We start from the raw sequence: 21,995 nt of genomic DNA, 5'->3' as shown, positions 1-21,995 counted from the left end.
GAATACCAGCACAAAGATAGCAGATTTCTATTATATCTCACAACCTCGCTGTATAGCTGTAATGTTTCACGGGTTGATCATCACAGCACAAGTTTTAAAAGGAAAGGAGTTCAACTGTAAAACTCGAGCTGAATTTCTGTAAAACCATTCTCAAGCGATGTTGTTACTAGGATACAAATGACAAGGCAATTGTTGGTGTATCGAGGAATAATAACAATAATTTTGTCTCCCAAATGAATACGGGCAACAACTGTTTGCGAGCATTAGTCTATCATACAATATCAATTGCATCAAAATATTTGTTTTTGTCTTTCAATTGATTTTTGTATTTGTGGCAGTGTTTTCATTTGTTGCTTCTCTCCTCTAAAGAGCAAGACTGCGGAATTTGGCTGCTTAGCACCGAGTTCGTCAGCACTTCAAGCACCTTTTTGCTTCCAAAATGACAGGAGCAGCACGTGCACACACCTCTTGCTGTTACTCACATGGCTCCAATTTTACTGAGAGCAATAACACACGTGCAAGGAGCATCGCCCAGAAGTGGGCAGATTGTGACATCAATCAATGTGCAAAGCTGATGTGATGCCAACATTGCCACTTTGGAACTCAACCTCCAGGACATATTAAAGACTTTAGCCAGGAAATTGCTGCACCTACCCCAACAGTATAATTGCAACAGAGCAAAGCCTCTGCCACGATTAGAGAACCTTCTCAAATTCCAGAATTGAAGTCCTTTGCTTCGCAAGGATGGTCGCAGTCACATGCAGGAACAAATCTCTCAACTCAAGTCAGTCCTCCGTCTAATGTGAAGCTTTTCAGATGCACAACTAAACTGGAGAAATCATATTTTTAAAACAACTCTTAAGCTTAGCTAACCAACTAGAGCGATTTGTTGTAGGCTTGGAACCTGATTGTGACCTCGCTCCAGGTCACAATCAGCAGGAAGTTTTCCAATGATATAAAAAGGGAGTAATTTTCTAATGAACTCTTGCTGCTCCTTGACATGCCCATCTAACATGGGATGGAGGTGATCTGGAGGAAGATATGCTCACACCCTCCAGCCAGAATTTAAAGACCTTAATGGGGTAGAATCCCAGTGGAGTTGGCAACCACCCTCCATTCCAACTTGCCAATGCTCTAACTCCCTTCAGTCTCAGGAATTCCAGGGGTCTATTGGCATTTTTATTGTATCAATGGTCTTAAGGGATTTGAGAAATTATGATCAACAGCTATGTAATAAATTGCTACTTTGCTTCTGGTTATTAATCTATTTTTCCAACCTCTTTTCTTCATTACTTATCTTGATTGAAAACTGAGTAGCACTAATCAGATGCAACTACTTGTTCCTACAGTCCTCAAGATCAATGTTATGTCTTGTTACAAAATGACTATTGCAATTCTTTGTATACCTTAGGAATCTCAATCATGCTTATCGCTACACTGGAAAATCTATAAATTAAATCTCATATATTGCCATTGGGAAATCTGAAGGACCTGGAGGGAATGAGAATACTGGTAAAAATGGCCGAAACTTAAATACTTCTGGATTAATGACCACATGCAGAATTATCTTTTCTAGGGCAATGCTACTGTTTAGCTACCACTTGATATGCAATTATTTTCACAGTAATTTTGTTTTTGGTGCCTGCCCAATCAGAATTTGCCTGCAATAATGCTTGTTTCAAGACTCCCAAATGACATACCAGTCGACTAGCCAGGTAACATTGGAGAGTGACAAATTGTAGGGAATAAAGGAGAACAATGAATGTGTGTGACGCAATGTAACAACGGCCAGTTATAACTTTTTCTATCACTTTGAACCCAGCTATGTGGCTTTCTACAATTAAATCAACCTGCAGGTTTTGGCATCAGTTTCGTTTTGTGAACTGAAATTATATTCAAATTATTTTTTTTTAAGTTACTTCTGGCCTTCCTTGTGCTATGTAAACATGCAAGCCCTGTGATTTTGAATTTCCCATGAAGGAAATAAACAGCTGAGCACTTCTTCAGCCTTTTATCAACTGTTATCAGTGATCCGTTTCAAATGGCCCTGAACCAGATCACACGTCAACTTAGGTATAGATGAAAAGCTCGATGGTAATTCACAAGATGAATGTTTGAGAGATGAGAACAAATGTGAACTTTGTCAAAATTGCACTCTTTCCACATGTATAACATGAGGAATACAGTTACACACTTGTAAGCTTCAGAAAGTGAAAATATACTACCATCCGAGTCAATGATTACACAGAGCATTACTTACAAGTTGTAAACTACACTCTCATAATAATAATAAAAGACTTTTAATGAGAAAAGGGGAGACAATGCCAAGTAATTATTGAAGGAAAACATTTTATTTAACTTGACTATTTTTAAATTTCATTTTTTTTAAATTTGAATATAATGAAGTTCATAATTGACCTAGATTGTTTTAAATAATTAGATCTATTTTTATGTAGATGTTGGTAAGGAAATAATGTTACAAGAATCATGTACAGGACCATCCTGTGACTGGGCTACTCTTATATTCCCATCGTGCCGATTATTAGAAGATTCCAAGGCGCTCTGACTCTGATCACACCTCAGTGCTGCACAGAGGATAATAGCACAGTGAGAGAGTGGTTAGTTGCAGACCAATGCGATGCCTGCAGACTGACAAGGCTGCCGACAGCTGCCTTAATTACTCCCTTCCATCACATTATGTAGTGTCCCTGTGCATTTGGTGTTTTTGCAAGACTTTTGGGCACTCCTGTTTTTGTGAACATGGAGGAGAGAAGGATGGCTGGAGAAGATCTCTTGACCTATTTCTTGGCTATTTTTAATCCTTTTACATCTTTTGAATGAAAGGGACAACCTTCTACTTGAGGTAGCTTGGTAAAGCGGCTATTAATTTGGGTGGCTTGTTATTATTATTCTAGTTCTTCCGCTCTGGGCAAATTGTAAATATCCAATGCCAGTACAATCCAGTTTGTCATCTTTCTCCATGATGTAAAAGGCATTATCTTCTGTGGTAATAAGAATGGGATTCACAAACACAAATTTTGTAATCTGCATCACCAGAATTAATTTGTTGTTTTATCCACTGCATTAAATTGTTTTTCTTTCCTTTTGGAATGTAAATAAAAATTAATTGACACAAAATATGAATTTAGATGCTGCACAATGTGTTGGCATCCACACCACGTTCACCTGTTAAGCAACTGGGAGTTTTGATCAAACGTGAAATGTTGTAAAGTAAACTCACACGAATGCAGATTGCCAGGTTGAAAGAAGGGCCTTCAGTTCCAATCAATAATTATTTCAAAGATATATCTAAACATTTGCTTATGGTTTGCAAATTATTCTTGATAACCTCACCAGTGGTACTCTTAGAATCAGTCGCTGACTTTTGAAATAGTTAACTGGTGCCTACTACTGCTGTTTGGAACGCATAATTTCCTCTGCTATAAAATCTTTCAATAAAATATTAAGTTCATGTCAAATATTAAGTTTATTCCCCCAATACATCACTACAAGGTAGCTATATTTATTTTGTAATGCTTTCTTACACTTTTTAGAAGCAGTGGGTGGCACAGTGGTTAGCATTGCTACCTCACAGCACCTGGGATCCCGGCTTCGATCACTGTCAGTGCAGAGTCTGCACGTTCTCCTTGCGCCTGTGTGGGTTTCCTCCCACAGTCTGAAAGGCGTGCTGGTTAGGTGCATTGTCCATGCTAAATTCTCCCTCAGTGTACATGGATAGGTGCCGGAGTGTGGCGACTAGGGGGTTTTCACAGTAACTTCATTGCGGTGTTAATGTAAGACTACTTGTGACACTAATAAATAAACTTAAGCTATTTCATAAAAAATGAAGTGCGACATTTCTGAAGCTTTGGATTTGCTTTATTAACTATGTCCCATTTGATGGTTAACTGGCATTTTAATTGGTGACAATCACGCAACAGCACAATATCAATCTGAATGCACCTTATGTGCACAGATGGAATAATTTTGGTGCAGGTCTCCACTGAATATAATTCAACTGCAAGCTAGCACTCCTCATAATATTAAGGTAACAGACAATAAGTGTTATCATCACACACAAAATAACTCACTGTTCATCACTGATCAGTTCAGTAAAAATAATTGTTATTCTAAACAGACAAAGTAAACATGATTCTAACACTAAGGATAGCTCTTTTCAGTTTTTAAATCACTGATTGTCAGATTATTTTTGTCTTCCTTCTGGCTGAGACCTTGTCTCAGTTGGTAGTGCTGTTTCCTCCGAGCAAGAAGGCTGCAACACAAACTCGGTTGGCATTTCAGTGCAGTAATGAAGAAGGGTTGCAATCTCAGAGGTACCATCTATAAAATAGTAAGATGTGGCCTTTTCTGCCTGCTCAAGTACACATAAAGGATCTCATGGAAGTATCTGAAGAGTCAAAAGTGCTCCCGGTGCCTTGGTCAGCACCACTCCTTCATTTGCTGTTTTAGAGATCTTGCTTTGTCCGAACTGCCGATGTATGGCACTATTTATGATCAAACGTTTTGCTCAAATATCTCTAGCGTACATTATAATTCTTACTAATGCATTCTGACTTCAAAATAAAATGGTCTGAATCATAAAATTAACTCATTGGATCAGATGTATTTGGCCTTTCTGCTCAGATAATGCTGCTGTTGTGCACCAGTGGAATCTCTTTAACTATCCTGGTTTCAAAAAAACGATTCCTCAGCCCCCAAAGTATAAATCCAGAGCAGTGGGAAAAGACACCATCTTAGGTCAAAAGCACAGTAAGCTGTAGGCAATTTAGCTCAGAGATAAACTGTAAGCTAAAAGCTCCATTAATGTGATGGTGAAACAGAACTTAGGACGTAATAAATTTGATTTAAGAATTAAACAGTAACCAGGTGTTACCATCTCTCCAAGATTAGCTTTCCAGCACTCAGCTGAGTGAGACTTTCACCAGTAGCGCAATTTATGTTATGGCGTTAGTGAACCAATTCTGTCAAACTCTGAAAAAGGCTTTCCTTCTGCACCTCACATTTAATTTATTTAACATTAGGATGGATTACAGGACCATCCCTAATAATTATCTCGATTTCTTTCTTTAATTGTGCAAATACTCTTACAGGAGCACCCAGTATTGTCAAATAAAACACTTACAGCTTGTTAAAACAATTAAATCTCAGTTTATTCATAACCTGCATTTTATTTGATGGTTATGTCAATTACATATGGGTCTAAAAATGTGAAATTTGTAAGGAAAAATTATAAAATGTAAAGAAACATAAACTGATCAAATATTGCAGCGTTATTAAATAGAATCATCTAACGTTTATAAAAATACTACAGTTAGCTAAATGTAATTTGAAAATGCTTTCAATCCATAGCATTGCATGAAAATATTGTACTGATTAAATAGCTGGCAAATTACAACATCTGGTAATCAATGATAAACCGTGAATGGTTTCCATAAGTTTTCCTCCCCAAATAGATGCATATAACCCATTTATATCCCATTATAATACATGGTTAATATACTTACAGCACAACCTCCTCCCAGATTAAAAGTTCCCATGAAAAAAGATCTTTCTCAAATAAAACCATTTGTCGAAATCATTCAATGTCCTACACCCAAGAATTTGGCATGATCCTGTCAGCCGTTATTGCCACATCCCCGGTGTAGCAAAGTCGGAGAATTTGGCGCCCAACCAAATGTCCGTTCACTGCAGCAGGATGGGAAAGTCCCGCCGGAATGAATGTCCATAACATTCCGGCCCTTCTCTTTCTCTCCTCCTCCTCCAAACTAAATCTTTCAGGTTTTTTTTATTCTTTCATGAGATGTGGGCATTCCTGGCAGAGAAAGCATTTGTTACCATCCCTAATAACCTTTGAACTGAACATTTCAGAGGGCAGTTAAGAGTCAACCACATTGCTGTGGATCTGGAATCACACATAGGTCGGATCAGGCGAGGAAGGCAGATTTCTTTCCCTAAATTAGAACATTAGTGAACCAGATGTGTCTTTATAACAATCAATGATAGTTTCATGGTCACCATTACTGAGACGAGCTTTATAATTCCAGATTTATTGATTGAATTCAAATTCTACCTTGGTGAGATTTAGACCCATGTCCTCAGAGCATTAGACTTGGCCTCTGGATTACTAGTCTAGTGATATTACCACTATGCCACCATCTATATGTTTTGTATATATATATTAAATTATACTTTTTGTTAAAAGAAAATCAGAAGCAAGCTAATGCAAATGCCAATCTTGAGCAAGTCCTTCAATGTTTAAAACATCTGCATAGATCTTGATGGCGGATATTCTGCCACCTACATGAGTAACTAAAATTTAGCAATCTGATATTCCATCATCGGCTGTTAATACAGCATTACAACATTCTTGGTATGCAAGTATATCAGGTCGCTATATCTCCTCGAGAAACATAAAATGCACAAATTTTAAAGCATCAATTACCGTCAATGTTGAAAGGATGGAAATGTCTGAATAACACAGTCTCGTCAGGGTCTGCTTTCAGCAAACGACGTTGAAAGAACTTAACTTAAAATTAGTGATAGGCCATTCAAGAGTGAAATCAAGAAGCACTTCTTTTTCAAAACATAAAAAATAACGGAAATGTGGAATTTCTTTCTCCAAAAGGCTGTCGTTGCTGGGTCATTGTAAAATGTTAAGACTGAGATTTACAAGATTTTTATTTGCTGAAGATGTCTACGGATATGGATCAAAGATGAGAAAGTGGCGTTAAGGTACAGATCACCGTGATCCAACTGGTTAAGTGGTTTACCTAACACATAAAAAGGGACTATCAAATTACTTGGTGCTCATAATTATGGGTTTAATGGAGGTGTATGTCCATTTCCTCCTTTGTAGCATTTCCTGACAAAAGCCAGAATTCTCTGGCCGTTCATGCCGGCAGGATTCTCTGGTCCCGCCATGGGCTTCCTGGCAGCGTGGGGTGGCTTTAATGGGAATTCCCATTGACAGTGACGGGCCCAGAAGATCCTGCCACCACCCAACAGCACGCTGCCTCCTGCTGCCGAGAAAAATGCTGGGGAGGGTGGTGGGGGGGTGCGGTGGGTGGGGGCAGAAAATCCATCTCCCATAATGATTGAAAGGGCAACATTTCCCCAGATATGAGGAGAAAACTTATCACCACCAAAATGACCAACATACAATTGTTAGTTCATAAATGTTATCTGCGGTAGGTTTAGAAGCAGCTTCATGACAGGTTTTCATACATGACAAATGGGACCTAAAGAGGAGGTGGAAAAAAAATGAAAACATCAAACAGAGAGAGAATGTGGAAGTTTTAATAGATAGTTGTGGGACTATTACCTGAAATGCTGACCCATTTTTGCTGAAGAAAAAAGATGGCCAAGTGGGTTAGATGCCTGCACAGAATAACAAGATAACGTTTCTCTGACTGTTGGCAGTAGAGAATCACATATGTAATAATTTTAGGCAATCTGAATCAAGTCACCAGTTGGCATTGATCTAGTGACAAATCACCACTAACTTGACTCTTAGTAATAATGTCACTCAGACAGCCCAAAGGACAGTTGAGGGCAATGCAAAAATACCACAGCAGCAGGTGCGTTTCTGAGGTTGGAAGCTTTGCTCTGAATTATGGTAACAGAGTGGTTATCTTACTGGACCAACAATCCAGAGGCATGAGTTTAAATCCCACCATGACAACTGGGACATTAAAATTCAATTCATTAAATAAACCTGAAATCAAAAGCCAGCATAAGTAACGCTGACCATGAAACGATCATATCGGCATTAAAACTATCTGATTTACTAATGACTTTTAGAAAAGAAAATCTACCAACCTTACTTGGTTTGGTCTCTATGCGATTCCAGGCTGACAGCATGTGTGTTTGATTCTTAACTTCCCCCTGGATGACTTGGCAAGCCACTCGGTTGTACAGACATGGGCAATAAATGTAGTTATTGCCAGGAATGCCCGCATTCCATCAATTAACAAAATCAATTGGCTGCGCTCTGTCTGACCTGGGAGTGCTTGATACTGACTTTAGAAATAAGGAGTGTTCCATTCCATAACACTGGCAGCTTTCCCTTTAGCACACAATAAGTGACATGTATAAATTTAAATTGTGCTAATCGAGAAGAGGAGCATGAAGAGCTTTTATCTGTAATATTTTCCCTTTCCAAGGAAGCAAGCACTTAGAATTAAGATAACTCCTCTAATGGCTATGTGTAAATATATTATTGTTTGGTGCTGAGTAATAGAAAGGAGAAACCCAGATTTAGTTCCCATCAACACTAAACTAGGTCATTTCATCAGTACAACTTTCCTCAGCACTCTGAGTCAGGTATGAAAGATTCAGGGTTCCCACTTCTGGTTGCTGTATAAAAGCCCTTCCTGTTAGTTTTGATAACTTCAAATAAGGACAAGACTAGTTTTAGCTGCGATCCCAAAGTCAAATTGCACAATCAATATGGCATCTTCAGAGCAGAAAATGGCCAGTAGTGGAGCAACAACAACTTATACCTATATAGCATCTTAAACAGAGTAAAACATCCAAAGCACTTCATAGGAGCATTATCAAGCAGGGTTTGGCATTGAGCCACACAGGAGGATATTGGGACAAGTGATGAGAGATGTTTTAAGGAGGGTCTTAAAGGGAGGAAAGGAAGATAGAGGGGCAGGGAAGCTAATTGTAGAGCCTAGTGGCTGAACAGCTGAAGGCTTGGTGACCAATGGTGGATGTGCAAGAGGCTGGAATCTGAGCACAGAGTTCGAAAAGTTGTGGGGTTTGAGGAAGTTACAGAGACTAGTAGCAAGCCCTTATACCATCCATTGATGATTAGACCCCTTCAGGAGAAAATAAAAGTAAAGTGAAAACATTAAAAGCCTATTGCTACATACATTGTGAGGAAGAATTCAATCCCCAGGGAAGATGGCAAGTCAAAACATTTATTAGACATTTAGCTGGAGCACCAGAAACAAAAGTAGTCATTGTTCATGCTGATATTGTAACTCATCCACCATGTGGTAGGTAACTTTTTAGGGAATAAATGTTACTTCATGGAAAAACACAACAGATTTTCACAATATGAATAGTATAATGAAAGCTTGCCTTATATTAACTATGTGACTACGTAATGTTCTGTTAATGCAAATCTGACAATTATAACCCCTGATACAATAAAACATTTGTGGTGGCAGCTAACTTTTCATTAGAAAGTTATCTTAAGAATAAAATGAAAGAATATGCATTTGTATAGCACCACATTATGTCTTATGGGCATCCCAAAACTAATTTAAATATAATAAATTACTTTCAAGAGTAGACATTATTGGCATACAGATGAAATCAGATGCACTCAAACCCACAATTTATTTTTTCTTTTGTTCTCAGGGTGGTAACAATATAGGTCCATGTTCATTGTTAATTCATCTTATGAAGGTGGGTTCCACTATCATCCGTTCTCGCAACTTACTGATAGTTTAGAATTTCACATTAATGGATAAAATTTTGACTGTCCAACATCCATGTATCATAGCATTGGCTACTTATACAGCACATTAGTGCTGTTATAATTATGCATAAGTTGAACAGCATGGAGCATGCATTCTTGGTCAGCAAGCTTACAGCTTTGAAAGAATCATAGAATCCCTACAGTGCAGATGGGGGCCATTCAGCCCATCGAGCCTGCACCGACAACAATCCAGCCCAGGCCCTATCCACTTAACCCCGCATATTTACCCTGCTAAACCCCCTGATGCTAAGGGGGAATTTAGCATGGCCAATCAATCTATTTGAAGTCTGGGAGGAAACCGGAGCACCCGGAGGAAACACACGCAGACACGGGGAGAACATGCCAACTCCACAGACAGTGACCCGAGGCCGGAATTGAACCCGAGTTCCTAGCGCTTTGAGGCAGCAGTGCTAATCACTGTGCCACCGTGCTGCCCCAGAAGCAGCACTTTTTAAAAAACTCATGTAAAGAAAGGATTTTGAAGAAGCTGTGCTGAAATGACATTGAACACGGAATCCAGTACATAGTTTTAGATACCCATTAACAGATTTCAAAATTATTGCTGAAGGCCTGGTTTTATTTGAAATATTCAGTAAGAAATGGTGTCAAGAGCACAATATGAAGTATGGCAATCTTGTGCTATAGTACATTGCTGAATGATTAGGGTCAAATATTCCTTCACTCTGACTTCCTGCTCATAGCTGGCCTATTTGGCAGAGGTACAGAGCATGGGAGGCGCTACCCGACAGGGAGTTCAAGGAAAATAAGACCAGCTACATAGCAGCACTGACAGGGACCCAGAAACTTAAAATCATTACTTTTAAACACAGAGCTAGCAAGTCACTTCCAATGCATTTTGCTGCACCATGTTCTTAGCTTCATGCTATTAAAGAGATTTGTGGAAAACATTGTTTTAAAAATTTAACAAAGGTGCAGTTAAATAGAAATGGATTTTCAGTATAAAAGAGACTAGGAACAACAACAACTTGTTCTATACAGCATCATTAATGCAGCCAAATATCCAAATGCATTTCACAGGACGGTTGCCAACAAATATTTGACACCGAGCCCCACAAAGAGATCTGTAGGCAACTGGCCAAAAGCTGGGTAAGAGAGGTGGGCCTTAAAGAGCATCTTAAAGAGGAAAGCGAGGAAGAGGAGAAGAGCTCAGGCTGGTGGTTTCAGAATTCCAGGGTGCTGGGCCTTGGCAAATGAAGACGAAATCGGCAATGGTGGAGCGATTCAAATCAGGGGATGCTTAAGAGACCAGACTTGGAGAAGTGCTTATATCCCAGAGGGCTGTAGGTCTGTGAAAAAGTACAGAGATAGGGAAGGGCAAAGCTATGGAGGAGTCTGAAAACAGGAACAAACCTTTTATAATTGATGCATTGCGTAACCGGAAACCAATTTATGGCAGCGGGTAGAGAGGTGATGGGCGAACTCACTGTGTGTTAAGACATGGTCAGCAGAGTTTTAGGTTACCTCAATTTTACGGAGGGGAGAAAGTGGGAGGCCAGCCAGAAGTGCACTCGAATAGTCAAGTCTGGATGCAACAAAGGCACGATGAGAAGAACAACCAAACATGGAGATAAGAACTGTGGAAAGAATTTTTAGAAGATATCTAGGATTCCTCAGCCTGCCAGAACATATATGGAATCAGTGTGGTCTCCAGACTAGTATGGCGCATGATCAAACTGCATACAGAACACTTATGCAACACAGCTGAATCAGACTTCCAGGCTAAAGGAGTTGTCAGTCACATGCTCATACCACAATACGTCCACTGTACTGAATGCCAGAAACAAACTAAACAAGACTGTCTCAACCTCCAAATCGACTGTGAAACTGGGTAATATAGGGGAACAGGGATCTGCTTTTACACATAATATTCACTAATTACTACACACTATTATTACCCCTTTTGTAAGAAATTGTGCGTCAGTCTCTTTTAATCCTTTTCAAATTCTTGTTGCAGCAAAACATCAGCAGAGCATTTGAGGGAGAAAAGATAGGCTCACACTACTTCTGAAAACTGCTTGTACAAGCAGAATTGAGTGGCACGGTGGCACAGTGCTTAGCACTGCTGCTTCACAATGCCAGAGACCTGGGTTCGATTCCCGGCTTGGGTCACTGTCTGTGTGAAGTTTGCATGTTCTCCCCGTGTCTGCGTGGGTTTCCTCCGGGTGCTCCAGTTTCTTCCCATAGTCTGAAAGATGTGCTGGTTAGATGCATTGACGCGAACCGGAGTGTGATGGCTAGGGAAATTTCACAGTAACTTCATTGCAGTATTAATGTAAGCCTTACTTGTGACTAATAAATAAACTTTAACTTAACTTTAAGAACTGTATTGCCATTCCCAAAGCAGCAGATGCATATTAGGTCATTTTTATAATTCAATACCTGTATTGGTTAAAACACCCCTCTTCTTTTTCAGGTAGCAACCTCAATTATACAAGGGTGATTGGACCACAGGTCATTTTACTACAGAGTGAAGAAACAGGCCCAAATCTACCCCAGTCACTAGAGGGGTCAAAGTCAGACTGTTGCTATTATTCTGAACCGCACGCTAACCATGTAGCCAATTGAGATAACAGACACCCCCCAAAACATTTTTGTGACCCTTATAATTAAGTCAGGGCTAATGTGATCTCCTGGACTCGCTCTTAATTGCCTAATGGAGTGGATGCAAAGTTTCAGGTTTTTCTTCCACCAATTAGCCATGCTTGTATGGTTCTTTCCTTGCCTCTACAAAAGAACACATGGAGCTGGGTGGGTTGGGAAGAGTATGTGTCATGATGCAACTGTGTGGGCAGATGGATGGGCCAGTAGGTCTTTTCCTGTCCGTCACTGTAGCACGTTCATAAATAGAGCTCGGCAAGAGAAGCCGAGACAATTATGTTTCAGAATTCATTAGATTTAGAAATTGCGCTCAAAATCTAAAGTGATTTTCCACTCCCTATAACTATCCTCGGGCCCGGAGAGTAAAATTGACAATTTTGTGATGATCGGATGCCTGTGTCTCAGGAAATTCCTGCGCTAATATCAAGAAATCCCGACACTAATGTTGCATGTTTTCCCCCTGTCTGTGTGGGTTTCCTCCAGGTGCTCCGATTTCCCCCTACACTCCAAAGATGTGCGGGATAGGTTCATTGGCCATGCTAACTTGCCCCTTAGTGTCAGCAGGGGGAGCTACCAAGGTAAATACGTGGGGTTACGGGGATAGGGCCTGGGTAGAATTGTTGTTGGTGCAAGCTCGATGGGCTGAATGATCTCCTTCTGCACTGTAGGGATTCTACGATTCTCCATGAACCCCAGCCATCAAACTCCCTCTTCCCCCAGACTCTAGCTTGCATGGATATGTTTCCAAAATATTTTCAACCTTCTTTACAGTCAGATCATCAAGAATACAGAGACACGACTATTTTCAATATAACTTCCCTTCATGTGATGTACGTAGAAAATGGCTTTAACATTGTAGGCTTAGAATGCTTGCGCAAGTGGTCACTCAAGTTTCTTGGCATTCACTGCAACAATCCTAACTTATGTTTCTCTGATTGAGTTAAGCAGTATGTTATCTGATACATTATGCATTACTCTAAATTGTTTCAGGAACATTTGAGAATTCATTATGGATTCAACGATCTCTCTGACCTTTGAAACCTAACTGTCCATCAGTGTATTGATGTAGCAATTTCTCCACTATGATTTCAAACTGCATTTCCCAACCTGAATATCCTATTTAAAATCCATTGCACAGCACAACTGAGTGTGTTCAAAATGAATGTGAATGCAGACATGTTGCTGCAATCCTAGGGTATGCCCATATCAAGTCCCATTCACTCGTCACCCCTGGTCTCACTACACTGACTCCCAGCTAAGCAATGCCTTGATCTTAAAAATCCCATCCATGCTTTCAAATCTCTCCATGGCCTTGTCCTCCTGATCTCAAATAGCCTCCCGCTCTACAACCCTCGAGCATAACCCTCTTCCAATCTCGCCTTTTGAGGATCCCCAATTTTAAGTGCTTCACTGATTATAGGTATCCTTAAGCTGCAAGAGTTCTAAACTCTGGCATTCCTTCCAGAAAACATATTGCCTCTCTTCTTGGAAGACACTCCTTATGGCCTACCTCACTGCCCATGCCCTATTATCTCCATTTGAGGCTCGAATTTTGTTTGGAAATTCTCCTGCAAGTGCCTAGGAATGTTTGAGCATACTAAAGATATGACAAATTGTTATTTTGCTGTTGTGATGCAAACTTAAATCCTTTATCCTATCATTTTTTTTTTCGCAATGGCAGGTGTGTGAGCATAGGGTAATTTTCATGTACTCAAGAACTGTCTTCAAGTAGAAAGTTTCAGCAAAACGATTTTGAAATAAGGAATAAGAAACAAAGTAAAATCCCAAAGCAGAATGGCAGCATTTTTAAATCTGACTCACCCAATCAGATGTTGGAATAGCCACATCTTAATACAAAATGAGCTTACGGATCAGTAGTTCTCGAAATGGCCAGACATTTTCAAACCAACTATTACTGTTCTCTTAGCAAAGAACAAATGTCTCAGATCACAGTTTGAGTCAACACAATCAAGTAATAACCGCGCCACACAAGTAGCAGGCAATGACCATCCCCACCAAGAATCTAACCATCTTCCTTTGAAGTTCAACGGCATTACCATTGCTGAACTCCCCCACCATCCAAAGGTTTACCATTGACCAGAAATTGAACTGGATCAGCTATGTAAATACTGAGGCTGGAAATTCTGCAGTAAGTAATTCACACAACATCCAATGTGGACAAGGTGGTACAGCTGAAAAAACTTCGCCAAGCACCAACAATCACATGAGCTGCCTTGGCAATCTTGCATCAAACTCTTTGATCACAAGAAGTCCCACAGGACACAATGAAGTCCCTTACATCATGAACAAGCTCACCACCTGACTCCACATAGTCTGTCCACCTTCTTCTACAAGGCACACATTAGGAGGTGTGATGAAATACACTCCACTTGCCTGAATGGGTGCTGTTCTAACAACATTTCAAAATGATTGACACCATCCAGGAACAAGCCTTGTTGATTGGCACCCCATCCACCACCTTAAAGATTCACCCCCTCCACCAATGATGCACATTGGCAGCTGTGTGCACACCAACAAGATGCACTGCAGTAACTCACCAAGGCTCCTCTGACAACACCATCCAAATCCACGACCTCTACCATCTAAAAGGATAAAGGCAGCAGACACATGAGAATACCACATCCTGCAGGTTCCACTCCAAGCCACACACGATGCTGGCTTGGAACTATATCGCCATTCTTTCACTATTGCTATGTTAAAGTCCTGGAAATCCCTTCCTAACCGCAGGTGTACCTACACCAGATGGACTGCAGCAATTCAAAAAAGTGGTTTCCTACCACCTTCTCAAGAGCAATTAGAGACAAGCAACAGATGCTGGCTTTGCCAGTAATGCTCACATCCATGAAAGAATAAAACCTGGAGCATGGAGTTACCTACCGCACCTACGTTGTTGCAGCATTGAGATGTATATCAATATTTATCCCAGAAAACACCCACAATAGGTTGGTGCATTCCAAAATCTGAAAATACTCCACAACTGCAGCATGTTAAATGCAATTGTCTCACATGCAAGCTGCCATCCAAATAAAGAAATTATCCTTAGTCTATGCACACTTCCATCATCTAGCAACATGGACATCATATGCATACCAAGAATTTTGGATGAGATGAGAGACATATAAAAGCTAGACTGTAGCAGTGTAACACTTCACAAATTGAGATAACAAATGGTTAACTTCAGGACTGAACTATTAAACTTTCCACAGAGATAACCAGAACGTCAAAGATAGTCACATGCTCTTCCTGTACTTTGAATTAAAGCCATCTATAGTGAAGGTTGGTATATAAAGGTTGGACAAACAAATCAATTCTTTTTCATCTTGTCCTTCGACCATTTCACCTGAATTCCACAGAAGTGGCAGTAAGTGTATTTGTTTTGTTTGTGGTGCAGATCTCTCACCTTTTCCTGCCAGATATCACATCAAAAAAACAACCTGCCACTAGGTTAGAATTTACTCACGGACAAAAAAAAACCCTTAAAAGTTATACATCTGTGGAGAAAAGGAAAACAAAGCTGATTGTTTAATTAGGCAAAAACATAAAAGAATAAAAATTAAAAAGATCCTAAAAGTTTGAAATTGATACAGAAATTACCCATCATGATTTATAAACAAGTGCAATTAAGTAAGCATTGGTAACAATCCCCTTCTTCATACACATTATTCTTCATGGTCAGTGTTTGATCCAGATTATCTAATAGCCTTGTATAGTGTTATGGTACCTCAGCCCCCTACTGGTGTTGCTTACAACTGATCTAGTTTCTGCTTTTATGGTAAGTTAAGTAGGACAAGGAGACTACTTGCTGACTGTGGAGAAGCAATTTAACTCCATAGCAGTGTACATTGTGATACAGGTTTGCACTTTAGCTGATCAGCTTTCTTAGCATTTCCCATTTGTATCACTAAGATATCAGAGGTCACTTTCAGGTAGGACCGACCTAGTGGCACCCTTTAATCATTAATCCTTTAGCTTCAATGCGATTTAATACAGCTTTAAAGAGCAATATGGTAATCTTTGTTTCGCAAAGCAAGTGACCTCAATGAGGAAAATCTTTGCATAATATTTTATGAAGCAACAGGCCTACTGGTTGCCAGTGTGGTTGCAACGCAACAGGGTCATATATACTGAGTTGACTGGTAAACAAGGTCTTGAGAGAATCTGCTTTGTATTGTAGTGGCTGTGGATGTGCTCTCTGATACACCTGGAGCACAAAATAAACATGTACAGAATTTTTTTAAAAAGAGGTCTGTATGTGACAAAGAGTGCTTCAGAGCTCCACCATCAAATGCAACGTCCTACCAACTTTCACCGACTCATCATGACAGTGACATCCACTGGCTTCCTGCTCCTGGCACACTGAAATCAAAATCCTCATCCTTGTTTACAAATCCTGCAAAGTTTCATCCTGTTGTGCTTCAAAATCCCCTTGAAGCCCCATGTTCCAGCTTGCACCCATCATTGAGTCTAAACTCCAGGAGATTCTCCCCTCCACTCATATCCAAGCGTTCACAATGCTGCATTCTGTTCCCAAACCTTCTACCTTGCTATTTCTCTGCACTTAGAAGTTCCCCAAATTTGCTCTTTTTAGCTGCATCTTTGGTCACCTCAAATAAATTTTCTTTGCCAATTTCTAGCTAAGAATCCAATAGCTCCTATTTATATCCGAAAATGTTAAAGATACAAAGATTGAGTTATTATTTATTTCACGTGTTAGCTGATTGGGAATATACCGGTGCTAGGTAACTATGCTCAGAGAACTTTGCTCAATTAAATGAATGGCAGGGAGGAGTTAGCCTACTTCTGGAGGTGAGGATGTGCAAGAGCAAGGAATGTGGGATGTGTAATATTATCTTGCCATGAAATTGGGTGACTGCCCACTTAATGATTCAGTAAAGGGTATTAATGCAATCTCATCCATCATTTCAGACTAAGTGTGCCTTATGTCATGAAGGGGGTCACAAAGGCAGAGACTGCCTGGTATATTTCCAGCTCTTGGCATGGTTTCTGCACTCAGGTGGATACTGGTCCTATGTACACAATCCACGTTCATTGTGGTGTGAGCTCGGAGTTAGGAGTGAAGCGGGATTGCAGCTTCTTTTTTGCAAGGTGCCTAAGCTATACCAAGGTCCACAGACAGAGGTCTTATTCTGCAAGGAAAACACTTGGTAAGCAAAGGCTGAATCTGAAGGGATTGTGCTGCTAAATAAAGTTGTTCTGACCTCCCTCATAGCATGGTAGGCATGTTCTGTTGCTAATCATTGAATCCTCATGGTGCCTTCTCGTAATCACTGCTTGTGACAGTTGTAAGGGTCAGCCTATGTTTATCCCCATTCCTCCTGAGCAACCTGATAGCCTCTTTGCAGTTCCGGGCTCCTGTTCAAACATTCCACATAGGAGTTGACAGCAGGTGAATATAGCATAGTGGGCGAAGATGCGCTTTGATGCCTTTTTTTGAGGAATGAAAGGCCACAGAATACAATCTAGAATTTTTGGAGTAATATCTGTTGGGTGGTGTGCCCATATGAAATTCATGGGGAAATTGCTCAATCTCTTATTAAAGAGGTTAAAATCAGGCAGAGTCAACATGGTTTTGTGAAAGGGAAAACATGTTTAATTTATTAGAGTTCTTTGAGGAAGTAACAAACAAGGTGGATAAAGAGGAACCTGTAGACAGGTACATGAAATCATAAAAAGCTAGTATGCAGGTACAGCAAGTGCTTAGGAAGGCAAATGGAATGTTGTTGCTTATTGCAAGGAGAATTGAATATAAGAGTAGGAAGTTTTACTCTGCTGCAGGGACCTTGGTAAGACCACATCTGAAGTAGTGTGTACAGTTTTGATCTTCTTATTTGAAAAAGGATATAATTGCATTAGAACCAGTTCATAGAAAGTTCACTTGGGATGAGGCTTATCTTATGAAGAAAGGTTGAACAGGTTGGGCCTATACCCATTGGAGTTTAGGGGAATGAGAAATTATCTTATTGAAACATATCAGATCTTGAAGGGACGTGTTGGGGTGGATACCAGGAGGATGTTCCCATTTGTGGGGTGGACTAGAGTTAGGAGGCATAGTGTAAGGATAAGGTTTCCATTTTAAGATGGAGATGAGATTTTTTTCTCTCAGAGGGTCAGTAAGATGTGGAATTCTCTTCTCCAGAGAGCAGTGGAGGTTGGGTCATTGAGTTTATTCACAGCCAAGTTCGACAGATTTTCAATAGATAAAAGAGTTGGGGTAATGGAGAGCAGGCAGAAAGTGGAGTTGAGTCCACAACCAGATCAGCCATGATTTTATTGAACGGCAGAGCAGATTCAAAGGGCCAAATGGCCTACCCCTGCTCCTAAGTCCCATGTAGGAAAATAGCAAACTAGGTCAAGGGGTAAAAGTTAAAACTTGCACACAAGCTGTTCGAATGTCATTATCTGATTTGTGAAGCAGTTTATTGATTCGGCTAAAGCTGCTCTCATGCCAAGTTCTGCATCCACTTCTGATATTTCTGGGAACTTCCATTAGCTTGAAATCAGACAGCCAACGTAAAAAAGGTATTTTCAGCAAGAAAACAGCCTTCTTACCTGGACTTTCATGTTAGTACTGTGATCAGATGTTTCTAGATCTCTGACACACTTTTCTGGGAATATATGAACAACAAGTTGCTCAAGAGGATGGACAACAAGTCTACAGTGTTCATGCCCAGATTAAAGTTCATTTTTTAACATTTTATCCAACAGATCTTGAGAAAACCATTTGATATGTAACTTATTAAAAGACCTCACCTAATGCAATATTTGACTTAATAGAGCAACATTTGTCAGGTTATTCAATATCCAATACATTAGATGGAATTTTCAGGATTTTTCTCCCTAAAATTATTAAAGATGTACCTGCTTATTCCTGATCATGGAACTCTTGCTCCTGGCTTTGTAATTATGCCTATATCAGGCTCAGTGTGTACATTAACATTGTGGGTGGCACGGTGGCACAGTGGTTAGCACTGCTGCCTCGCAGTGCCAGGGACAGAGTTCAATTCCCGGCTGGGGTTACTATCTGTGTGGAGTTTGCACATTCTCCCCGTGTTTGCGTGGATTTCCTCCGTGTGCTTCGGTTTCCTCCCATAGACCAAAGATTCGGTGGATTGGCCATGCCAAATTGTCCCTTTGTGTCAGGGGGACTAGCCTGGGTAAATGCATGGGGTTATGGGGATAGGGCCTGGGTGGGATTGCGGTCGATGCAGACCCGATGGACTGAATGGCCTCCTTCTGCACAGTAGGATTCTATGATTAATGTGAACATTTCAAGAAGAAATTATTTGATTTGTTGTCACATGTTTTGGGATACAGTGAAAGTATTGTTTCTTGCACACTATACAGACAAAACATACCATACATAGAGTACATAGGGGAAAAGGAAAGGAGAGGATGCAGAATGTAGTGTTACAGTCATAGCTAAGGTGTGGACAAAGATCAACTTAATATAAGGTAGGTCCATTCAAAAGCAGGGAAGAAATGACGACAGGTACTGTTATTGCTTCCTCAGCTGCTGTTACAATCCATATGCAACTATAACCAAAAATAGCTCGGTAACACTAGATGGCAGTGTCAAGGGTCACACCGAGGTGATCCATTAAAGAGCTTTAGCACTTCCTATACTAATACCTTAAATATATCAGGCCAGACATGGAGAAAGTTACAACGTGTAACAACAAAAAAAAACACTCACGCATTAAAAGCGATGGAATTTCTCGCTTTCATTTCGCATTGGACATGGCTTTTGGCGAGGAGCCAAAGAAGCGGCGTTTTTTTTTACAAGTTGGACGGACCATTTTAAATGAATGACCTTTAATGGTCAGACGCAATCGTGTGACACAACCGCAGACCGTGACAACAGTGGACATTTCTCACGATGGAAAGAAGAGGTGTTGTCTATTTTTTTGGTTAAAAAAAAACACACACACAAATGCCTGCAAAGTAAGCTCTTTTTAAAGTGCTGCCACTACTCGAGATGCGCAGCGAGAGGTGCCAGAAATTGCAGTGCCATCGGGTTCATTCTGGCTTCCCAGTAGTAGAGACCAGAGACGTCAGCACTGGTCGGTGCAGCAAGTCCTCATGTGACACATTATCAAACACTCTTTCATAACCCGTGCTCGCAGCCTTTTACGCAATGTACATTAGATAGTATTCAAACGTATTAGCATCGCTCCTGGGGGGGGGGGGGGGGGGGTTGGTTATGATTCACTGCAGACTCAAAATACAATCAAAAATAAAAATCCCTCGCAGCAATGATATATACATTTTTTGGGGAAAAAAGGCATTTTTAAAATCACATACAAGAAAGTGCCCAAGTTTTCACACAGCATGCTCAATAGTATTAGCATTGCTCAGGAATGTCTTTGGGCTGGTGGTGTGGGGGTGTCATGATTCACTGCAGACTCAAATACAGGAGAGAAAAAAAGATTCCTCCCAGCAATGGTATAATTGAAAAATGGCATTTTTTAAAAATCACAAACACCCAAGTTTTTAACTACATGTACATTTCAGGATCAGCCTGTCAGCAGGTTCTATACGAGGAAGCAGGTCTTTGGAGGGGGTGAAACGCGCCTTCAAGAGGAGAAGGGCGCGAGTTTGGGCAAGAAATAACGAGACTGCTCCGACATGTCACTCATATCCTTAAGAAGTGGTCCCAGCCGGAGTTTGCTGCCATCATCTGCCCTCCTGCACATTCAATGTTGAGTAATGGCCCGAGTTACGCAAGCTGTGGCACCGCTTTTTCTCTCTCCCCCCACCCACCAATCTGCTCTCTCTCCCCTGTTGCACAAGGATTGTGGAAGAGGAAACTGGTGCAGATTTTGATTCCCCCCCCCAAAAAAAAACCTCTAGGAACTTGACTTTTGACAGCATGCTCTAACACTGGCCATCAGAGCAGAGGAGAAGTTGATGGTGTTATTGTTCAATTTCCCCTTTTCTTTTTGCAGCCGATCAGTGAACAGAGAAAGGGGGGGGGGGGGGATAAATAGATAGAGAGGAGATTGATTTGTAACTTGCTGCACCCACGTGTCCGGAATGAATGAATGAATGAATGGAGCGATCCCCGGGCAATGACACTTGACTGGCAACAATTGTAACCCGGCAACCAGCCAGGTAACCAGCCAGGTAACCAGGCAGCGGGGGCGCGAGCGGGCGCTCAGCTGCTGCCCCGAGTTCCGAGCACGGGATCCCCGCTGCCTCCCCAGCACACACTGCACTTTGCAGCGAGGGAGCCGGGCAGCCGCCGCAAAGGGAGAGCACCTCCTCCTCTATTCAGTCACCAAGCTCGGCGCTCGCCACAGGGTAAGGAGGAAGCAAAGCGCGACTGACTCCCTTACCTGAGACTCTGCGCTTTCTGTCAAGTAGTTGAAGACGAATAAGGAGAAGTCCTCGTCCATGAGCGTGCAATCCGCCATCTTCCCGTGATGTGTGTGTGTATAATGTGTGTGTGAGAGAGAGAGTGAGTGACGGTCGCCCTGCTCCCCTGGAGCCGGCAGAGTGAGCTCTCTGCTGCTCCCCAGGCCGACCAGCGGTACTGCAAGCGGGTATGTCCTCTCGCTACACCAGATGGTGGCAGCGTGTCAGTCAGTGCACCCACTCTGTGTGCAGTGTGTGTTGCCTTTCTTGTGTCAAAAGCTGGAATCTGTTTTGGCCATCGTGGCTCAAAAAGGATGACCCGCTCTATAGTTGCACGTTTGGTTTTCTCTGACGTCCGAAAAAAACTAGGCGTGATAGTTTATTTTTCTCTAGAAAAATGTTCAACCCAAAAGAGCTTTTCTTCCAACAGTCTGTTGGGTCCTCACAGCTCTATCAATAGGGCAGC

General features: G+C 41.0%; 1 protein-coding gene across 4 annotated transcripts in view; it reads right to left on the bottom strand.

Annotated features, from left to right (window-relative positions):
- ppargc1b (peroxisome proliferator-activated receptor gamma, coactivator 1 beta) overlaps positions 1–21,637 on the bottom strand; it is a 138,435-nt gene extending 116,798 nt beyond the window's left edge. For all 4 annotated transcript variants that reach the window (XM_078231091.1, XM_078231093.1, XM_078231089.1 and 1 more), the window contains exon 1: positions 21,511–21,637. In XM_078231091.1, the coding sequence (XP_078087217.1) occupies positions 21,511–21,588 (78 nt within the window). In that variant the 5' untranslated portion in view covers positions 21,589–21,637. The remainder of the gene's footprint in view (positions 1–21,510) is intronic.
- Positions 21,638–21,995: the final 358 nt, after the last annotated feature.

The sequence above is a fragment of the Mustelus asterias genome, chromosome 16 (genome assembly GCF_964213995.1).
Source record: "Mustelus asterias chromosome 16, sMusAst1.hap1.1, whole genome shotgun sequence".
Classification (NCBI taxonomy): Eukaryota; Metazoa; Chordata; class Chondrichthyes; order Carcharhiniformes; family Triakidae; genus Mustelus; species Mustelus asterias.
Note: the sequence above shows the minus strand (reverse complement) of the source record. Positions and strands in the feature narration are given on the sequence as shown.